Raw genomic sequence first — 17,311 nt, 5'->3', positions numbered from 1 at the left:
TGATTCAAGTGATTATTTTTATGACCGAAATATCTACTTGATTTATAGACGTCAATCACCTTTAGGATAAATAAATCACAACAATAAAAAATTCAAAACCCGTCACCACATCAAAATCTGACTCATGTGTCGGACCACCATGGATATTTGAGTTTATAAACGTTAATGGTTGTTTATAACTATTATTAGATTTTGATTAAGCTAATTTTTATATGAAAAATATGTGTATAATAAGGAGAATAATTATCCTCACATAGTCACTTGGTTAGACATACCCAAAATATTTAAACAAGGTGAATAATAGTAAAATATTTGGTTAATTTTTCTTGAAATTCAACATGATTAATTATTATTAAGATTTGTTGTTAGCTACACTAAACAACAATAGTACATAATGTCATCAACACCACCCACCACCACTAGCTCCACTACAAACAACCACCACCACCACCACCACATTTTTAAAATATTTTTAAGTATCAAATATATCCATTGGGTGGTATATTTGTGACAGACACCACTGGAAGAGAGAAATATGGTTCAACTGCCATAGTGCCATGACTTCATGTCTCATCACTTCACCACAATTATTAACATCTTTCCTATGCAACTTGATGATGAAGACGGCTTTCGACTACCTTTTCGACCTCGATAACTCGTCCCATTTAACACTTTAACTTAATCATTTTCGTGTCCGATAACGCTGTAATATTTTAGCTTCTTTTATAGATTGCTAACCTTGTTTCATCAGAATCCGGTTGTGCTAGCAAGTTGAGAAGCCATTGAAGAGAGAATGATACGTTTAATTCTAGACTACCATGTTCGGTGAGAACCCAAGGAAACAAGAGGGAGAAAGGGGAGTCCTTTATATAGAGGTGAAATGAATTCAAGTTGGACCTGAGGTGTGACAATTGTGAGAGATGAGGTCCTTAAAGCTTAAGTGGGGATTACTTCAGGGTACAATTTTCATGTACATGGAGAACCACAAATTAAGTTTAGAAAAATGCTATTTGGCCCGAAAAAAGGGTCGACCACAAACTGAAAGCTTCCGGGGTCAGCCCCTATTATGTTATTTATTGAGACATAATTTCATTTTATTCTAATAGAAAGTTAGATTGATAATCTCAATTTATTAATAAATAGATCTTATACTCTAGTTTATTTAAAGAAATAAAATATTTGATGATCCATTGATGTCCTTTTATCCAATTTTAGGAGTTTTGGCGACAGTTTTCTTAGCGTCATCGTTAACAAAGATCCGAACGCGATTACAACAGTGAGCGCTATCCAAGACATCATCTTTCGATATTATAACGCCTGTTAATTCTGGATGACTTCTCTCTATGATGGCTTTTGCTTGGACTCCTGGCATTCCAACTACTTCTGGAAAATAATGCGCAACTGCATTACCAATCAATTAATCAGTAACATTCAACATCTAGTTTTTCGAGTAAAGAGATGTATACGTTACCACTGAATGGAGTAAACTCTTCAAAAAAGAAATCTGAGATTAGCCATTAGAGATTTATATCAAAAGAAATTAAACTTTTGCAGATATCAAATTTGTACCATAATTTACTTTGTCGAATCACATAACTTAGTTACTAGACTTGAATCATGGAGACGGTAGTATGATCGGTGAAATATTATATTTAGGGACCCTTATATTTATCCATCAAGTCATTGTGAAGATGATTGCTTTCACATATTACACAAACAATGTATTAATTTCCCGAAGAAGTGGGTCAAACCTAGTCTATTGCCTTTAATTGCTGGCCATGAAAAATGAGTTGAATTTAGACCGTTCATTCCAGCATGGATTTTTCGTTTTATTATAACAATAGAGGAACTAAAACTAACATAAGACATCTAAATAGGAAATTCTGAGAGCTTACCAGCACATCCAACACTTTGGCATGGAGGGTAAACCATCTTTGCTTATTTTTCTTTCTTATCTTCTTCTAATGAGATTGTTGAATGGTGTTATTCTCTTGTTTGTGGGTTTTTATAGAACACTATCAACATTATATATAACATTCAAATCTATAAAAATAAAGAAATATTTCTTGGACGATCTCAAAGTAATTATTATAGAACAAAAAAAGTATCAATAAAGATTTCTTAATTAATAATGTATATTTTCACCTGATTGAGTTACTAATTATTTATTCTCTTGTCCGTGGGTTTTTATAGCAGTAGTATCAACATTCTAGATAACATTCGAATCTATAATAAGAATGAAATATTTCTTGGACGATCTCAAAGTAATGATTATAGAACGAAAAATCAATAAAGATTTCTTAATTAATAATGTATATTTTCACCTGATTGAGTTACTGCTTATACTGAGTCTAATAATTCTAGTAAAATAAAATTAATTTATTTCTTAATAAATAAGATAATCCTTTGTCCAATACAAATCTCTAAAATTACTTTATTTTTTTGTTTGACATGGCTATTTTAGTAGATATATATCACTAGTTATTCTAGAGATTTTGGAAAATATTTTTTTTAGTTTATGTATTAAAAATGTTTAGACCATAATAGATATCTTAAGAAACATAGTGTTCTTCGCTTGAGGTCTCTAAGATTCACTAGCCTCCAAATAAATTTTGCACGGAAAAGAATAAATACGAAAAAAAAAACTCTCTAAAATTTCATGTGGCACTCAAAATATTTAAAATTGGGTGTTAGCCCTAGCATGTATCTAATATCATACTTCCTAACGAAATAATATCATCATAAAAAGGGTTAATTCCATTGGCCCCCTAAAGATGACCAACTGAGTAAAATGGCCCCCTAAAGATGACCAGCTTCAAATTTGGCCCCCTTTTTCGTTTTTCCGTCTATTGCTCCGTTAGAGGTTAGAGACATGTTACTTTCTTGTCAAATTCACCCCTCTAACCATTTCTTCTTTGTCAGGTTAAACTTTTTAGGTCCTAACTCCCAAAGCTAATTAATACTTGTCAAAAAATCACCTAGACTACCATTTTTCTTATATTTTCTCTCTCTAACTTCACTCTAGTCTTCCATGACTCTTAACTCACAAAGAAAGGAAATATCTTACTTTCTCTCTCTAACTTCTCTATCTCTAACTTTAGATAAGAAATTCTAGGAGGTCAAGTTAATTTTCCATCATTTATGGTTCCCATAGGCCATAGCATTTGCTGGATATTAAAGTTGATGATTCAATTAAGGTATAAATTTGAAAACTGGGGTAGTGGGTTTCAGATGGATGATTTTGAATTTAACTCTCTCAATAATTTAACTAGGACTCAGAGACTCATTCGTGTTTAATTCTATAAGAACTTTATGTTGCCGTAGCTAAAGAGAAGAACTCGGCCAGTAATGTTCATAAGTTAACAGACTAAGGAATGACTAAAGAAGAATGTATTACAGAACTTCCACTCAATATTCATATATAAGCGAAAATATGATTGGCTTAACAGATAATTATAAAATCATCATGAATCACGATGCATATCCGAAGATTGAATTTGGTACTTGTATGCTAACATTATTATGTATCTGTTTAGTGATTAAGCTTGAAATTTGTAGCAAACAAAAGAAGATCATGATCTTTGATCTGGTTCAAGTTGCACTCTCAATTCGAAGATTTTAGAGAGAAAAAGTGAAAATTTATTGCTCTTTGATTTTCATTATCAAATAATAAGTGTACACACCTTCAACACTAAATATGCAATCTTAATCCATAATATCATCTTCTTATGGTTCAAATTTAAGATGTCGACCAACCGCAACCGCATATGCTCCTTGGTCTGCTCAAAGTCCACTATAAGTCAAAATTTTTTTTCAGACTTCATAGTCAAATCCATTTCCTAAATGACCTTACACATTCTCTCTCTTGATATCCAATTTAGGATTATCAAAGGTAAATAAATGTGATATATGTTTCTCATTTTCTTACAATTTCACCAAAATAAGTAGAGGGAAAATGAGAGAGGATAAAAGAAAGAGAGCACTAAAAGTGAAGGCAGACCAAAATTAACAACCAAAAAAAAATCCAAATGCAAGATGTAAAGAACCATTCTAAAGCTTTTGGTGGTTTTAATGGAGGTTTTGGAGTTTTAATAGAAATTGGTTAAAATGAAGAGAGATAAAAGTTTAGTAGAAATTTAAAGAGTTGATGTGAAGCTGGAGAGAGAGAAGAAAAAAAATGAAAAAAGCAAATTGATTTGACATGTTATAAAGAGTCTTGAGATTCCAAATATTTTGAGCTAACATAGGTAGGGGTATTAATGGAAAGAAAATGCCACCTCACTAACGTCTAACGGAGCAATAGACGGAAAAATGAAAAAGGGGGCCATTTTGGTGAGTTGGTCATCTTTATGGGGCCAAAATGGAATTAACAGTCATAAAAATATGAAATGAAATAAGATACAATAAATCATTGGAAATGCCTAAATAGCAAGGTCAACCCATAATCGAGATGAAATCTCTTCGATTCTACATTGTACAAATTGAGAGAGGGAAAAACTTAAAAGATGTCTCAGGTAAAGGATTAATAGTTCAAAGAAGAGATTAGCGTTCTAATCAAATTCGTGTATCTGTCCATTCTGCAAGTAATATTGTGAATTCTTTACATCAACCAGATTTCACAAAGACAGGTCTGAAAAATTTCAGAAAGAGGACAAAAGACAACAAACGTTCCAAAATGACAAAAGATGTAACAAGACTATACTACCCGATTGTAATTTGGGTGCTTATGGGTCCTGACTTGTCCGGCCCATACAAAAAACATGCTAGGTCAACACGGGTTTTATCCCTATTAGACCTTTATTCTGAACACGGCGTGCTAGGCCCAATCCAGCAGAAGCCTAGGTTGGGCAAACCCCAGTCCGATCCATTTTTTGTTTTTCTATTCATTATTTATTGAAATCCCTATGAAGGATTTATATTCTTAAATTTTACTCCATACTAGGTATGACCCGTGACTTCGGCACGATTATTTAGATAGACAGATTTAAAAGCTCAAAATTATTTTAATTTAAGACGAAAAAAAAATTGTTCTTTACACGTGATAGTGTATGGCTTACTTAAGCTCATCAAAACTAAAGAATATAGATAGAGAAATTAAAGTAACTATAAAGATTACTGTTAGTGGTGGGAAATGAAATATATCTGTGAATTTCTATTTTCGTAAACATATTATTTATAAGTTGTTCGTTATAGAACTAAAATATGTCAATTTACTTATCACAGGGCTGATCTGTCCATGTCAAGGGCGTTTTGTGCAGAGCTGGTTTCTTCAGGCCGACCTCCCAGTTAGGGGAATGTGTGGTAGACCATCAGAGGTTTAGCTGTCCTGCTACCTTAAGCCGAGATGTTCCAAGAGACTTCTGGTCTGATCTTTGACTCTTCAGACGTTAGTCAACGTCTGGACATTTTATGCATCATCACCCAGCTCCTTGTTCCTTGTTCCATGCTTCTGATCGTCAGTTCCCAATGAGGGAAAAACCTGCAAAGGGTTCGGAAACCCCTCCGACGCTCAAGACATTCATGGTGCTCTTTGCAGTAAAAGAATGGATATTGACCGATCCTTTTGGGGGCGAGTTGGGGAACTCTGAGTGATTTTGTGATCTTTTCGGGTGGAGAGATCGTGTCCTGAGAAGGACGACGTGGGGGGCCTTTTATAGGCGAAGTTAGGCCGACTGTGATTTGTGGCGGTGGTGAGGCGATGGCTGTCAAACCGTAAGGGAAGTTACCTCTTTTGCGTATTTAGGGTTTCTCTTCGAGTCTATCCCGGATATTTGATAAGTGAAAGTTTCTAAGTTCAAGGATACTTTCGTAGATATCTTGCCAGAGTGATAGACTCTAAAGGAGAAGTTTCCTCCTTTAGATACGTGGAGTTCGATCGGGCTTAAACACTTCAAGATGTGTGGCCGACTGAGATCTTTCTAGAAAGTTCAGGATTGAGTCATTAGGTCGCGCAGCGCTGTTATCTCCCCAATTCTGGGTTTAAGATATGGGCCAAACCCGTAGAGAACCCCCTTATTCCTTTTGAGATCCCAGGGCTGATCTGTTCATGTCAAGTGCGTTTTGTAGAGAGCTGGTTTCTTCTGGACGACCTCCCAGTTAGAGGAATGTATGATGGACCATCAGGTGTTTAGCTGTCCTGCTGCCTTAAGTCGAGTCGATCCAAGAGACTTCAGGTCTGATCTTAACTCTTCAGGCGTTAGTCAACGTCTGGACATTTTATGTATCATTATGATTCCCATCACTCCTTAGTTGAAATTAAAGAGACTAAGGAGTAGAAGTAACTCGTGTGGATTTTTTATTTGAAGGTTTGAAGTCGTGGGTATTACCTGTCCCAGAGTTGTATCGCGAAGCTCTTTGGGTCTTACCTAGACCAGGGCTGTCTTGTGAACCTCCCAAGAAAATGAGGCTCGGTGTAATTGAGCTCGACCAAAGTGAGTTTCCTCGCTTGTTTGATAGAAAGAGCAAGAGGGATGCTAAACAATACAATCTGTCTTTTTGTTGATATTCCAGAGATGGTTGATATCTACTAAGCGGATATCTTCTTTGATTAAGTGTCGTCTTTGCCAGAGCTGAACCGGTTGTATTTTGTTTTGACGTGTGGTTTGCTTTTCCAAGACACGTTCATCTTTTGCTAGAGCAATCAATTTCTTTTCCATTCGTGATTTGGTGATGTCATAGACTTCATTTTCTGATCGCGTATTTCCGACGCTGATCTTTTGGGTTACTCCACGCGGTAACCTGTTTCATCATGCGCAGACGCGTGGAGTGTCGCGTCTGGTGGATGAAACACGTCTCCTCAAAACCTGCTGAAATTTCATTGGTAACCGCTGTTCTTGAGCCGTTCACGTCTCCCAGTCATTATTCCGCTGACTGTCTTTCGAGGTGTGTTTGGTCCTTGCTTTTAATGATCCTTCTTCATGCCTCAAGGGGTTCTCTAGCTATAAACAGCCTGCTTTGGCCTTCCAATTTTTCACCATTAAAAGTTTTGAAAGTCGACTGGAGAGATTTTACCCTTCTGATGTTGCTCTACCATTTCCTCCTCTCTTCAAGGATCCGAGATGAGGCCTCTGTTCGTTTATACCAGGTGCCTGGGTTGGGGAATGCTTCTTCATAACGACCGTGATAAAAGTCGAGTTTCTTCATAACGGTCGTGATAACCTCCCGCGCCGTTTTGGTTGAGCCCGCAGGAGGGTAAGGATTACCAATACTTCCTCCAACTTAGGTGTTCAGGACATGGTGATGATGCCAAGAGGGTTCTTTTGTCCTTGGTTATCTTCTGGCCTTGACTGCATTTTTGGAAAGGGGTACCTGGTAGCCTTTTATTTCCTTTCCAGCGGGGACATGTGATTGCTTTTGTGGCTCACGTTTCTTTGTTTTTTTCTTTGCCCTTAACCTTCCATTTGTGGGTTCGGGTTTCCCTCTTCTTTTTTGTAATTTCTTCTGTAATAGACCTAAGTGCATGTTGTGTCTTTTGGTGTCATTTGTTGTAATTTCTTCTGTAATAGATCCTTCTTATGAATTAATAAAGATTTGTTCTTTTCCTTTATACTTTTGCGCGGCATCTTATTTTCCACGTTCAAGTCTGTCGGTGTTCCATTTCTTAATTGTGACAGCTTGCCGCGACTCTTCGTCGATCATGCCCCATTATTGCGGCTTTTCAACCTTATAAATAAGTATGAAGATACGAAGGACTCCTACATGTTCCATCACGAGGGTGTAACCCGTGCCCATGGGGCACGGACAGTTCTTTTATATGCATTATAGACCAAGTACATTGTGGATGATTATAAGTTACAGTTGAATGAATGTTTCGGTATTTATTCGTCATATCACTTCACAGTTTACTACACTGATAGGTAAATCTAATAAGGACTTACTATTAAAAGAGGTCGCAGGTCTTCTTCAGAAAAATATCTCATGTTCATCCAAATATCGCGTTTAAGGTACCTGAATAACATCACAGAAATTAGTAACATATAACATCACACTGTCAATGTAGAACCATCATAGTGAAAGATCTTAACAACACGTAAAGTAATAATATTGCAATGAGAGCATGTAACCATATCATTACCCAGAAAGTGAGTTGATGTACGACTCTGACACAACATACTTTATCTAAAAAGGTATTGCAATGGGAGCATGTAACTATAACCTATCTTAGCCGGTAAAGAATCAAGTGTGACTGTCATCTACTTGTTCCATGTAAGTAGCGAGAAAATAGTCCTAAAAACTAATACTTTTAATAAAGACACAATAACATACGAATTTGTAGGAATATAGATGATCCAATCTAAGGATGCTCACTACAATAATACTCATTTGGTACAACACGTAAACAGAAGTAGTAAAATTCACATAAACATTTAAATATGACAATAAAATCAATGGCATTTGTAAAAATACTTACAGATAAAAGAATGAGCTCAGAACCCGACTAGATGTCGTCTTTACGGTACACCATTGTTGCCAATTAAAAGGAACGATTGAGCAATATCCAATTTGAATAGTTATGGACACAATAAAATAAATTCAGAATATATCTAATTAGTAAAATTACCAAATTTTAGACTAAGAAAAGTCCTGACCTCTTAAAAATGTTCCTTTGGTGTGATTTGGAACATGGAGAAGTAAAAGGTTGACCTCTTCCAAATCGCATAATGACGTCAATGTCTACAGCATGAACGAATACAAAGGTCACGATAGCTAACTCACAAAAAATAACAAAAGTGGAATCTATATAAATTTAGGAATAACCTGACGCAAACATGTTTGTTTCAATTGTGCTTGATGCGCAATAAGTGTCTGCTGCAATGTATTCTAAACCTTAATGATGTAAATGTATTATCTAGATTGTCATAATAGTTAGATTAGAGCCATAAATAGATTAAAATAAAATAGTTTCCTTTCACATAATAAAACTTCACATACATAGTTGTTGATGGTAACAAAAAATATTTAAACTACAAAAACAATCATCAAAGTTTGTTCCTTTCTACAAAAGTATGATTGTTTTGTAGTTTCTATATGAAATGTGCATTCATTTGCAGATATCATCTATTCTATACAAAAAGTATCACAAAATACATAGAGTTGGAAGACTTTAGCCAAAGTAGTTTTCAATCAAAATAGGTATGTAAGCTCTTCGAATTACTCTTAAGAAAGTAATTGTATCTACACGCACCCGTGACGACCAGTGTGAAGCATGCACAACAATCTGAAAAGTTATATCATTGCAATAGTTAGGATGACATAAAGATAGATTTTAAGGTCTTTAAAATAATAAGCAATATACACTTACTGTGTTTCGATGCTTCCATTCTCCCCATATATATCTTTTATTTCGCCTCTCAAAGTCTTGTACTTGTTGATCCCAACTCTATTAGTGAAAAAGAAAGTTTTATAGTTAATACTTGTTGAATTTGGGTACAATGAAAAAAAGAAGAAGTAAATATCATGAAAGATTACCTATATCTATAATAAAACCTCAGGGTACACAATATTCGTAGTTGAGTTTTCTGAGGTTTCCGGTAATAAAACATGTAATCTATTTGAAGCCGTGCATCTTGACAATGCTACGTATAGTTGGCCATGGCTAAAAACTGGACTCCGCAGATCAACTCCAACAAACTTAACAGATTGTCCTTGAGATTTGTTAATTGTCATTGCATAAGCCAATCGAATTAGAAATTGTCTTCTTGTCATCCGAACAGGAACGTCTGCAGACGATGTTGTAAGAGATATTCGAGGCAAGAAAACTAAATCTCCAGATTTATCTCCGGTAATAATTTGAGCTTCAATTATGCGTGGAGCACATCGAACCACAATCAACCTAGTTCCGTTGCAAAGACCATCTTTTGGAGCAAGATTTCTTCATGACATTATTGGACAACCAACTTTTAGTTGAAGCTTGAAGGGAGGTAATCCTGGAGGATCGAGAGAGTTTAAATACTCATTGGGATAATTACCTCCTCCAAACCTATTGTCTTCTCCCTCTTCAACTAATTTATCAGCGGCTAAATAGACAATAGCCTCTCCTGGAAATATTTTTAATGCCTCCAAATTAATAAAGTCTACATCATCATTACGGGGAGATAAAATAGCTCTCTCTGTCAAGTACTTTGGAGATGATGTACCTAATATATTCAATCCAGGATAGGTTGAACACAATAACTCAGGTAGATTCTTACACCTGTGAATAAGTGGTAGTTGAACAATTTCACACGGGTTTGTTCCAATCTAAAAAAAAATATAACTATGTCAACCATTTGAAAGTTTGTAATAACACATAATTTATTAAAATAATGAATTGTTTGTTGGAAGAAGTAAGGAAGTACCTCAACCAAGAATTTTGCAAAATCAACATTTCCTGGCTCTGAATCAGCTAACCTCATGTTAAGACTCAATGTCAGGACAACAATAATCAACCAAAGTGGTGAACGTTTTAGTGAAGCGCCGACTATTTGTTCACGAACTCCTTTTGGTATTACAGGCAAGATTTGCCTAAAGTCACCGCCTAGAACAACTGTAATACCACCAAATGGGTTTTTGTTATCACAAATATCCTGAAGTGTTCGATCAACTGCTTCCACACAAAATCTATGTTACATAGGTACTTCATCCCATATAATTAGCTTAGTTTCCCTAAATAACTCAGCATGGATAGACTGCTTACGGAACCCACATATCGAATTATCTAAAATATCTAAGGGAATACAAAATGTTGAATGTCCTCCCACTAATAACAACGAAGCAATTCCAGATGAAGCAACACTTATAACAATATGACCCATACTACGACATTTGGTTGCAATCGTGTTGTATAAAAATGTTTTTCCAGTACCAGCACCTCCACTTAAAAAAAACACACTTCCCTTATTTTTGGTGACTGAATTTAAAATGACCCTATAAGCAGAAGATTGTTCAGCATTTAAACGATCGACGTTAACTTGTACATCTACTGTCTGACATTCATGTTGAATCATTCTATGCTCTAGTAATAATCTATTCCCAGGTTGATCATTCCAATTTTCAGTTGAAAGAGGCATAGGTTTGAAATGAGTTAAATCTTTGCCAGACTGTTGAAGTAGTTTATTTATAAGATATAAACCATAATCTGTGACTTGATTCTCGGACGGTGTCGTGATTCCAAATACTGTACGCAACTTGTGCGCCAGGTCATCACAAATATTAGGTGAAAACTGATTCCACAAATCATCTGGATTTGAAGGGAAACAATGCAAGAGAATAACAACGAACAGTTTTCTTAATTGATACCCAGTTTTCATTTTTATAGCTTCCTCTAAACACGGTACCCATTCGCAATTATCTTCTAAAAGGCCTCGAGAAATACATGCTAATTTAAATGTTTCACATAAAACACCATTTACTGTACGCAAACATTCAAATAATTGAGGACCTCTTATAATAGTCAACAATAATCTCAAATAAAACCTTTCACCACAATTTGGACTCGCAAAATACATTCTACCGATTGCAAATCCTTTTTTTCTAGAAGTTCATAAATGTTGTGGTTTATTCCAGACAAAGTGTTCTGGAAAATCTTGATAAGTGAATGCACGTGCATCTTCATTTAAAACACAACATTTAAAGAAGGCCAATAAAGTTGACGTTTGTTGTTCTGCTCTTGTTAAAATTGTTTCCCTCGAATCATCAGGGTTAAAAAGAACACGGTGCATACCTGGTAAATGAACTGCCAATCGCACAACTGTTGGGTTCTCCTCATGCAAAGTGTGGCCAAATATGCGCCAAGATGCTTCTGGTGGTCCGATGTATCGTGCATCCAGATATTGTTGAATCTCATATACTTTTCCCAACACAAAAGTAGCACGATCATATCCTTTGAAGATGTACTTATGGATATATTTTACGCAACGCAAACCCGCACAAACTTCAACGTTAATATGACAGTTGAACAACTTGGAAAGGTAAGCATTGTAAGGTACAATATCTCTATTATCGACAGGATGCCCTTTCACGGTATACACTTTACCAGTATCGCGACGACGATAGATTGGATAACCATCCACGTCTACTGTTGTCGACTCTGTAAACACTCGTGGAAACCTTTTAGTACACCTTCCGTCTTCCATGCAAATAGCATGTTTGTCCCGAGTACCACATGGCCCATGCACCATACAACTCTTCACAGTTTCAAAAAGTAGAGGATCTTCTTTAGGATCTGGAAATTCTGCTGAAACCAACCTATCAATTTGATCAACAATACGTACCTTGTCGGATTGTTGAAAGAAAATTAATGCATGCATATGAGGCAACCCACGTTTTTGGAATTCAATGGTAAAAACATGGCCAACTGTTTGACCTAAGATTCCATCTTTTTCAATCAACTTCATCAAATGTCTTCTTTTTAACTCGAACATGCGTGCAACTAAATCAGGCCTATCAAGGGAAGTCTGATTAGGCAGCAGAGCTGACGTGATTTCTGGCCAATGAGGATTCGCAGTCATTGTGATGAACAAATCAGGATGCTTGTTATAACGTGTGATGGCTAATGAATCCTGATAAAGTTCAAACATCATTCTTGGACTACCAGTAAATGAAGAAGGTAATATAAAACGTTGACCAACTTGATGTGGTTCCAATCCAGATTCCTCAATATCAGTGAGACCCTTGTAAAGTTCTGCACGAAGTTGGCTTGGTTTAGCGGATAATATGTCAATCGATTTTGCTCTGTCGCAGCCCAAGCATCTACTAAAAACTCTTGAAATAATTTCCCCCCCCTTCAAAATTGTTGTATACTCGTTTGGTCTATTGAAACATCTGTAACTATACCACTGCATTTGAGTTAATCGACTTGTTGATGATTTATTGTTTATGACATCCCACTGAGTTAACATGGGATTCCATCCAAGCTCGCCATACGGGAACAATAAAACATAATGTAATGGAAGATAAGCTGGATGACATTCATTTATTTTCATCAACCCATTGCCCCCTTTTATGTGGATAACAATATCTCTCATTCCACTTTTTTCAGTACAATCCCCTAGCAAGATGACAACAATTTCATCTGTTGATGGCAAATTATAACGACGTCTATTTGTTGACGAATTATAATGCAAGTAGGCTGGTAAGTTTTCCTTGGATGCATTTGATTGCATTAAAATTTCATAGGCCCGAAGATATATTCTTACAAACTTGTTATTTTGAAGCAAAACATCTTGGATTACTTTGAAAACATCTACTTCAAGACGTCGATCCCGACGTTTGCGACAATCGATTGCAGTATTTTGGTTAAATATGTAAAGTTGGGCGTAGGAAGCCTGCATTTCTAACTCAGGTATTAAAGAACATGTACGATGTCGTAGGTCACCGTGTATAGTGAATGACTTTGGCCCCCTACCATTTAACACCCTTGGCTCCATTGTTGACCCCAGACTTGTAAATGCGTTTGATGCGTTATACTCTCTAATGAATTTTCTAAAGTGTTTTGAGTATGCATCATTGCCATCGTATAAGTTTTTGAGTGCTTCAGGAGGTTCGATAAGTAAAGGTAATTTTATTTTTCCTTGCAAACAACATGTCCCAAACAAAGGTCTTATGTTAGATGATTTTGTTAATTTTTCATCTTTCCAATACAACGCTTTGCAAAAGGGACACAAAACATCCATTTGACCCAAGAAATGACGTTCTTCATATACATGTACAACTGGAAGCATTTTTAAATTACTGACTTCAGTAGGACCTGGTCGTACAATGTTATGTGTAGTTGAAGATGCCCCTTGCTCAAAAATTGAATGTTGGCAACTTGTATCCACTTCATTAAGAACATCATGTACAGGAGAACGGGTGAGTGATCTTGTTATGACACTTTCAAAGTCGAAATCTAAGTTCCTTAGTTGAAGATCAGAATGTATGTCCAAACAATCAAGATGTGGAAGTCTACTTTGGGTAGTAGCCTTTGGTAAAGCGAGTTGAGCAGCGGGTACCTGATTTTGAATGCCCAGGTGAGGGTCGTTTGCCGAATACGTCTCACTTTGTGGAAGATCTATTCCAGTGGATGTTATAAAGGGAAAGTGTATTGGTGTAAATTGTATTCCGTGAATCTGCTGCAATTTCTCCCTTTCCCTTCGTAATCGTTGGGCAAGTGCATATTTTGATATGACATTTGTGTCAATGTTTAAGGAAACCTTAATTAGTAAAGATTAAACATTTAATTATTCTTCATAGAGGCAAAAACGACGGAAGAAACCATGAACATTAACAAAAGTAAATAAGTGAAACATATAATCCATATGGTCATACATGTACCTCAGATGATATTGTTATAGCCTTTCATTTGTCTAAATTTTTAGTTTTTTCTTTTACATATGATTCTTAAGGTGCAATATTTTTTTTGTTTTTATCTAAATGGTTTATCGTCTCGACAGAGTTAGTTGGCTATTTAGGGAAAGAAACCTCCACATTTGGTATGATGACAAAAATGTATGTTGTGCTCACAACTGAATCAACGTAAATGTTTATCGTCTACCTCAGGTGTTATCGCCGTAGACTTTTTGTGAATGCATTGTAATTTCTCCCTTTCCCTTCGTAATCGTTGAGCAAGTGTACGTTGTGATATGACATTTGTGTCAATGTTTAAGGAAACCTTTCGTAGTAAAGAATAAACATCAGTGAAACTCTTCATAGAAGCAAAAACAACCTAAGAAACCATTAACATTAACCCATATATATACCTCAGATGATATTGCTACAGCCTTTCCTTTGTGTATGTTTTTAGTCTTTTCTTTTACATATGATTCTTGAGGTGCAATATTTTCTTTGTTCTTTTGTAAAGGTTGATCGTCTCGACGGAGATAGTTGGCTATTTAAGAGAAGAAACCTCCACGTTTAGTATGATAATTAAAATTGATATTGTGCTCACAACTGAATCAATTTAAATGCTTGAAAGTCTACCTCGGATGCTATCGTCGCATACTTCCCCTTGTCTATATAAGTTGCATTTTCTGTGATGTTTCTCGGCTATTCAAATAATGAAATGTCCATATTAAGTATAGAAAATAAAAATCTATATAATAAAAATTAAATGGCTCAGATACCAAACCTCCGTATTGTGGATTGTGACCTGCACTCCCCTTGTAGTTAACAATCGAATCTGTACAAAATTCTCATAAGATTGTGATATATATATAGTAGCATTGTACAAAAATTCTTATAAGATTGAGATTGGTTAATTACAACTGTTATAAACCTCTATTACCATTTCATCCAAGTGGGAGTCAACCTATTTAAGAGAAAAAATATATATTTTTTAGTACCAACAAACAAACAAAATTGTGAAAATCAATTATACTAAAACATATATTGTACCTGTCCGTATATTGAGAGATTTGGCTCCGAGTCTTTAAAAAGACCATAGTAATTTCTCTTCCTTTGTCTCTCAGCCATGTTAAGAGATCTATTGTCAAAAGAATAATAAGATCTTCTATATGTTAATAATAAGATCTTCTATATGTTAATGTAACTTCTTAACCCACAAAAAACTCTATACACAGACATTAATTTATAGGCAAAGTTTCAAATCAACTATGCAACAATTTGAGGATCAAATGGAGTTCGTTAATCACACTGTTTTTCACTATAAGTTTCAAAGCAACATTGACAGAAACTCAAACCGCAAAAAAACAAAAGACTAATAAAACAATGTAAACTCAAATTCAACTCTCTCCCAGAATAAAATACAGTTGTTTAAATGCCAAACATGAAGGTGCCCATGAATTAAATTCATAGATCAAATCCATAGTCAAGTGAAATTCATCATCAATAAGGCAACAAATATTCAATTTCGAGAGAGCGAAAAAGGTTTTGTGTGCGTGTGTGAGAGAGGGTCGAACAGCTACCGGTTGTGCGAGAGAGATCGCCTAACACACAAAAATTCACCAAAACTGTAAAGAGAAAAACGAAAAAGAATCAGCTAACTGTAGAGAGAGAGAAGTGACAACGTTAAAGATTAAGAGACAAACAATTAGACTAAATTGTTGATACAAACAGAAAAAGATCGAAAACCAAGATTCTTCATCTATCCGAGAGATTGTTCTAAAGAAAAATCTTGAAATTCTTTTCAATTGGATTAAAATTTGGAAGTTCGACAAAAAAATGCTCTGTTCCATAACATAAGCGAAAACATGTTCGAAATGCAGAACCCATAATAGAGGAGACGTTAAAGCTATGGCTCACTCTGCAAAGGAACTTCAAAATCATCAAATACATTCCGTCAACTGATTATATAAGCGTCAAGAAGTACGTATATGTCGATGTTAGAGCTCGAAGATATGGTTTCGGTATTGGAAGTTCTAATAGAAATTACTGAAAGAAATGGATAAACAATACATAATCACATCTAGAGCACTGGCGATACTACTTATTATAATGGAACAGTATTTTCTAATAGAGCACTGGCGATACTACTTATTATAATGGAACAGTATTTTCTAATAGAGCACTGGCGATACTACTTATTCTAATAGAAGATCTAATAGAAGTTACTAATAGAAGCCATGGCGATACTACTTATTATAATGTTTGAATTTGACAACTTGGGCAATTTTAATAATGGAACTTGACCTAGAAACTCAACTACTGTTCTTCCAAAGTTGGATCCAAATAACGATAAGAACACTGTTATGCATGGGGTTTGGGTATTCGAACAATAAGTTCTAGAGAGAGGAGCTGCCAAATAAAATCAAATAAGAACAATGATCAAAATATAACCTAAATATGATCAAAATATAACCTAAAAACTATATACTGTGAAACTCATATTTAACCTTAAGAATTTAATTTAACACAAACAATTATGAAAACTAACAAAACAATTCAACTTAACAAAAACAACTTTAAAAAAAAAATTAGCCAAAATTACCTGGAACCCTTGAAAACCCTACATCAAGAAAGAGAGATACCTGCGACAATTGCAATAAACGACGAAGTTGGAGCGAACTTTAATAGACAAAGAATTCAAGAATATGAAGTTTTTCTTATGAGAGGATTGATGAGATACTAATATCCTTATTTATTCATCTTCTCACAAAGATGCTCATTAAGCATTTTTTTTTCTTCTAAACATTTAGCTAAGCATTTTTTTTCTTCTAAACATTTAGCGAAGCATTTTTTTTTTCTAATTCAATGTCACATACAGTTTATATGAATCCAAAAACTACTCAAATGCTTTACAAAAAGTCTAGAGAGTTTGCTGGATGTCGTTATGATTTGACTCCGAATCGTACAAAATTAGATTCAAATAATGTATTCTTACAAACTAAATTCAAGT

General features: G+C 35.2%; 1 protein-coding gene, 2 long non-coding RNA genes and 1 pseudogene across 3 annotated transcripts; 1 reads left to right on the top strand and 3 right to left on the bottom strand.

The window, feature by feature from the left end:
- The first annotated feature begins 1,857 nt into the window (after positions 1–1,857).
- Positions 1,858–7,546, top strand: LOC147557521 (uncharacterized). The gene is made up of 3 exons (XR_015234049.1): positions 1,858–1,923; positions 5,224–6,173; positions 6,306–7,546. It is a non-coding gene; the product is annotated as an uncharacterized LOC147557521 (long non-coding RNA).
- Positions 7,547–8,571: 1,025 nt separating this feature from the next.
- LOC147557520 (uncharacterized) lies at positions 8,572–10,458 on the bottom strand (annotated as a pseudogene).
- Positions 10,459–10,604: 146 nt separating this feature from the next.
- On the bottom strand, positions 10,605–11,288 carry LOC147557519 (uncharacterized). Its single transcript, XM_086658881.1, has one exon. The coding sequence runs from the start codon at positions 11,286–11,288 to the stop codon at positions 10,605–10,607; it is 684 nt and encodes a 227-aa protein (XP_086515007.1).
- Positions 11,289–14,677: 3,389 nt separating this feature from the next.
- LOC147557518 (uncharacterized) lies at positions 14,678–15,137 on the bottom strand. Its single transcript, XR_015234188.1, has 3 exons — positions 15,086–15,137; positions 14,938–15,003; positions 14,678–14,845 (listed from the first exon to the last, which is right to left on the bottom strand). It is a non-coding gene; the product is annotated as an uncharacterized LOC147557518 (long non-coding RNA).
- Positions 15,138–17,311: the final 2,174 nt, after the last annotated feature.

Source organism: Eschscholzia californica, unplaced genomic scaffold, assembly GCF_041429995.1.
Source record: "Eschscholzia californica isolate CP2 unplaced genomic scaffold, dmEscCali1.0.p SCAF_2, whole genome shotgun sequence".
Taxonomy (NCBI): domain Eukaryota; kingdom Viridiplantae; phylum Streptophyta; class Magnoliopsida; order Ranunculales; family Papaveraceae; genus Eschscholzia; species Eschscholzia californica.
Note: the sequence above shows the minus strand (reverse complement) of the source record. Positions and strands in the feature narration are given on the sequence as shown.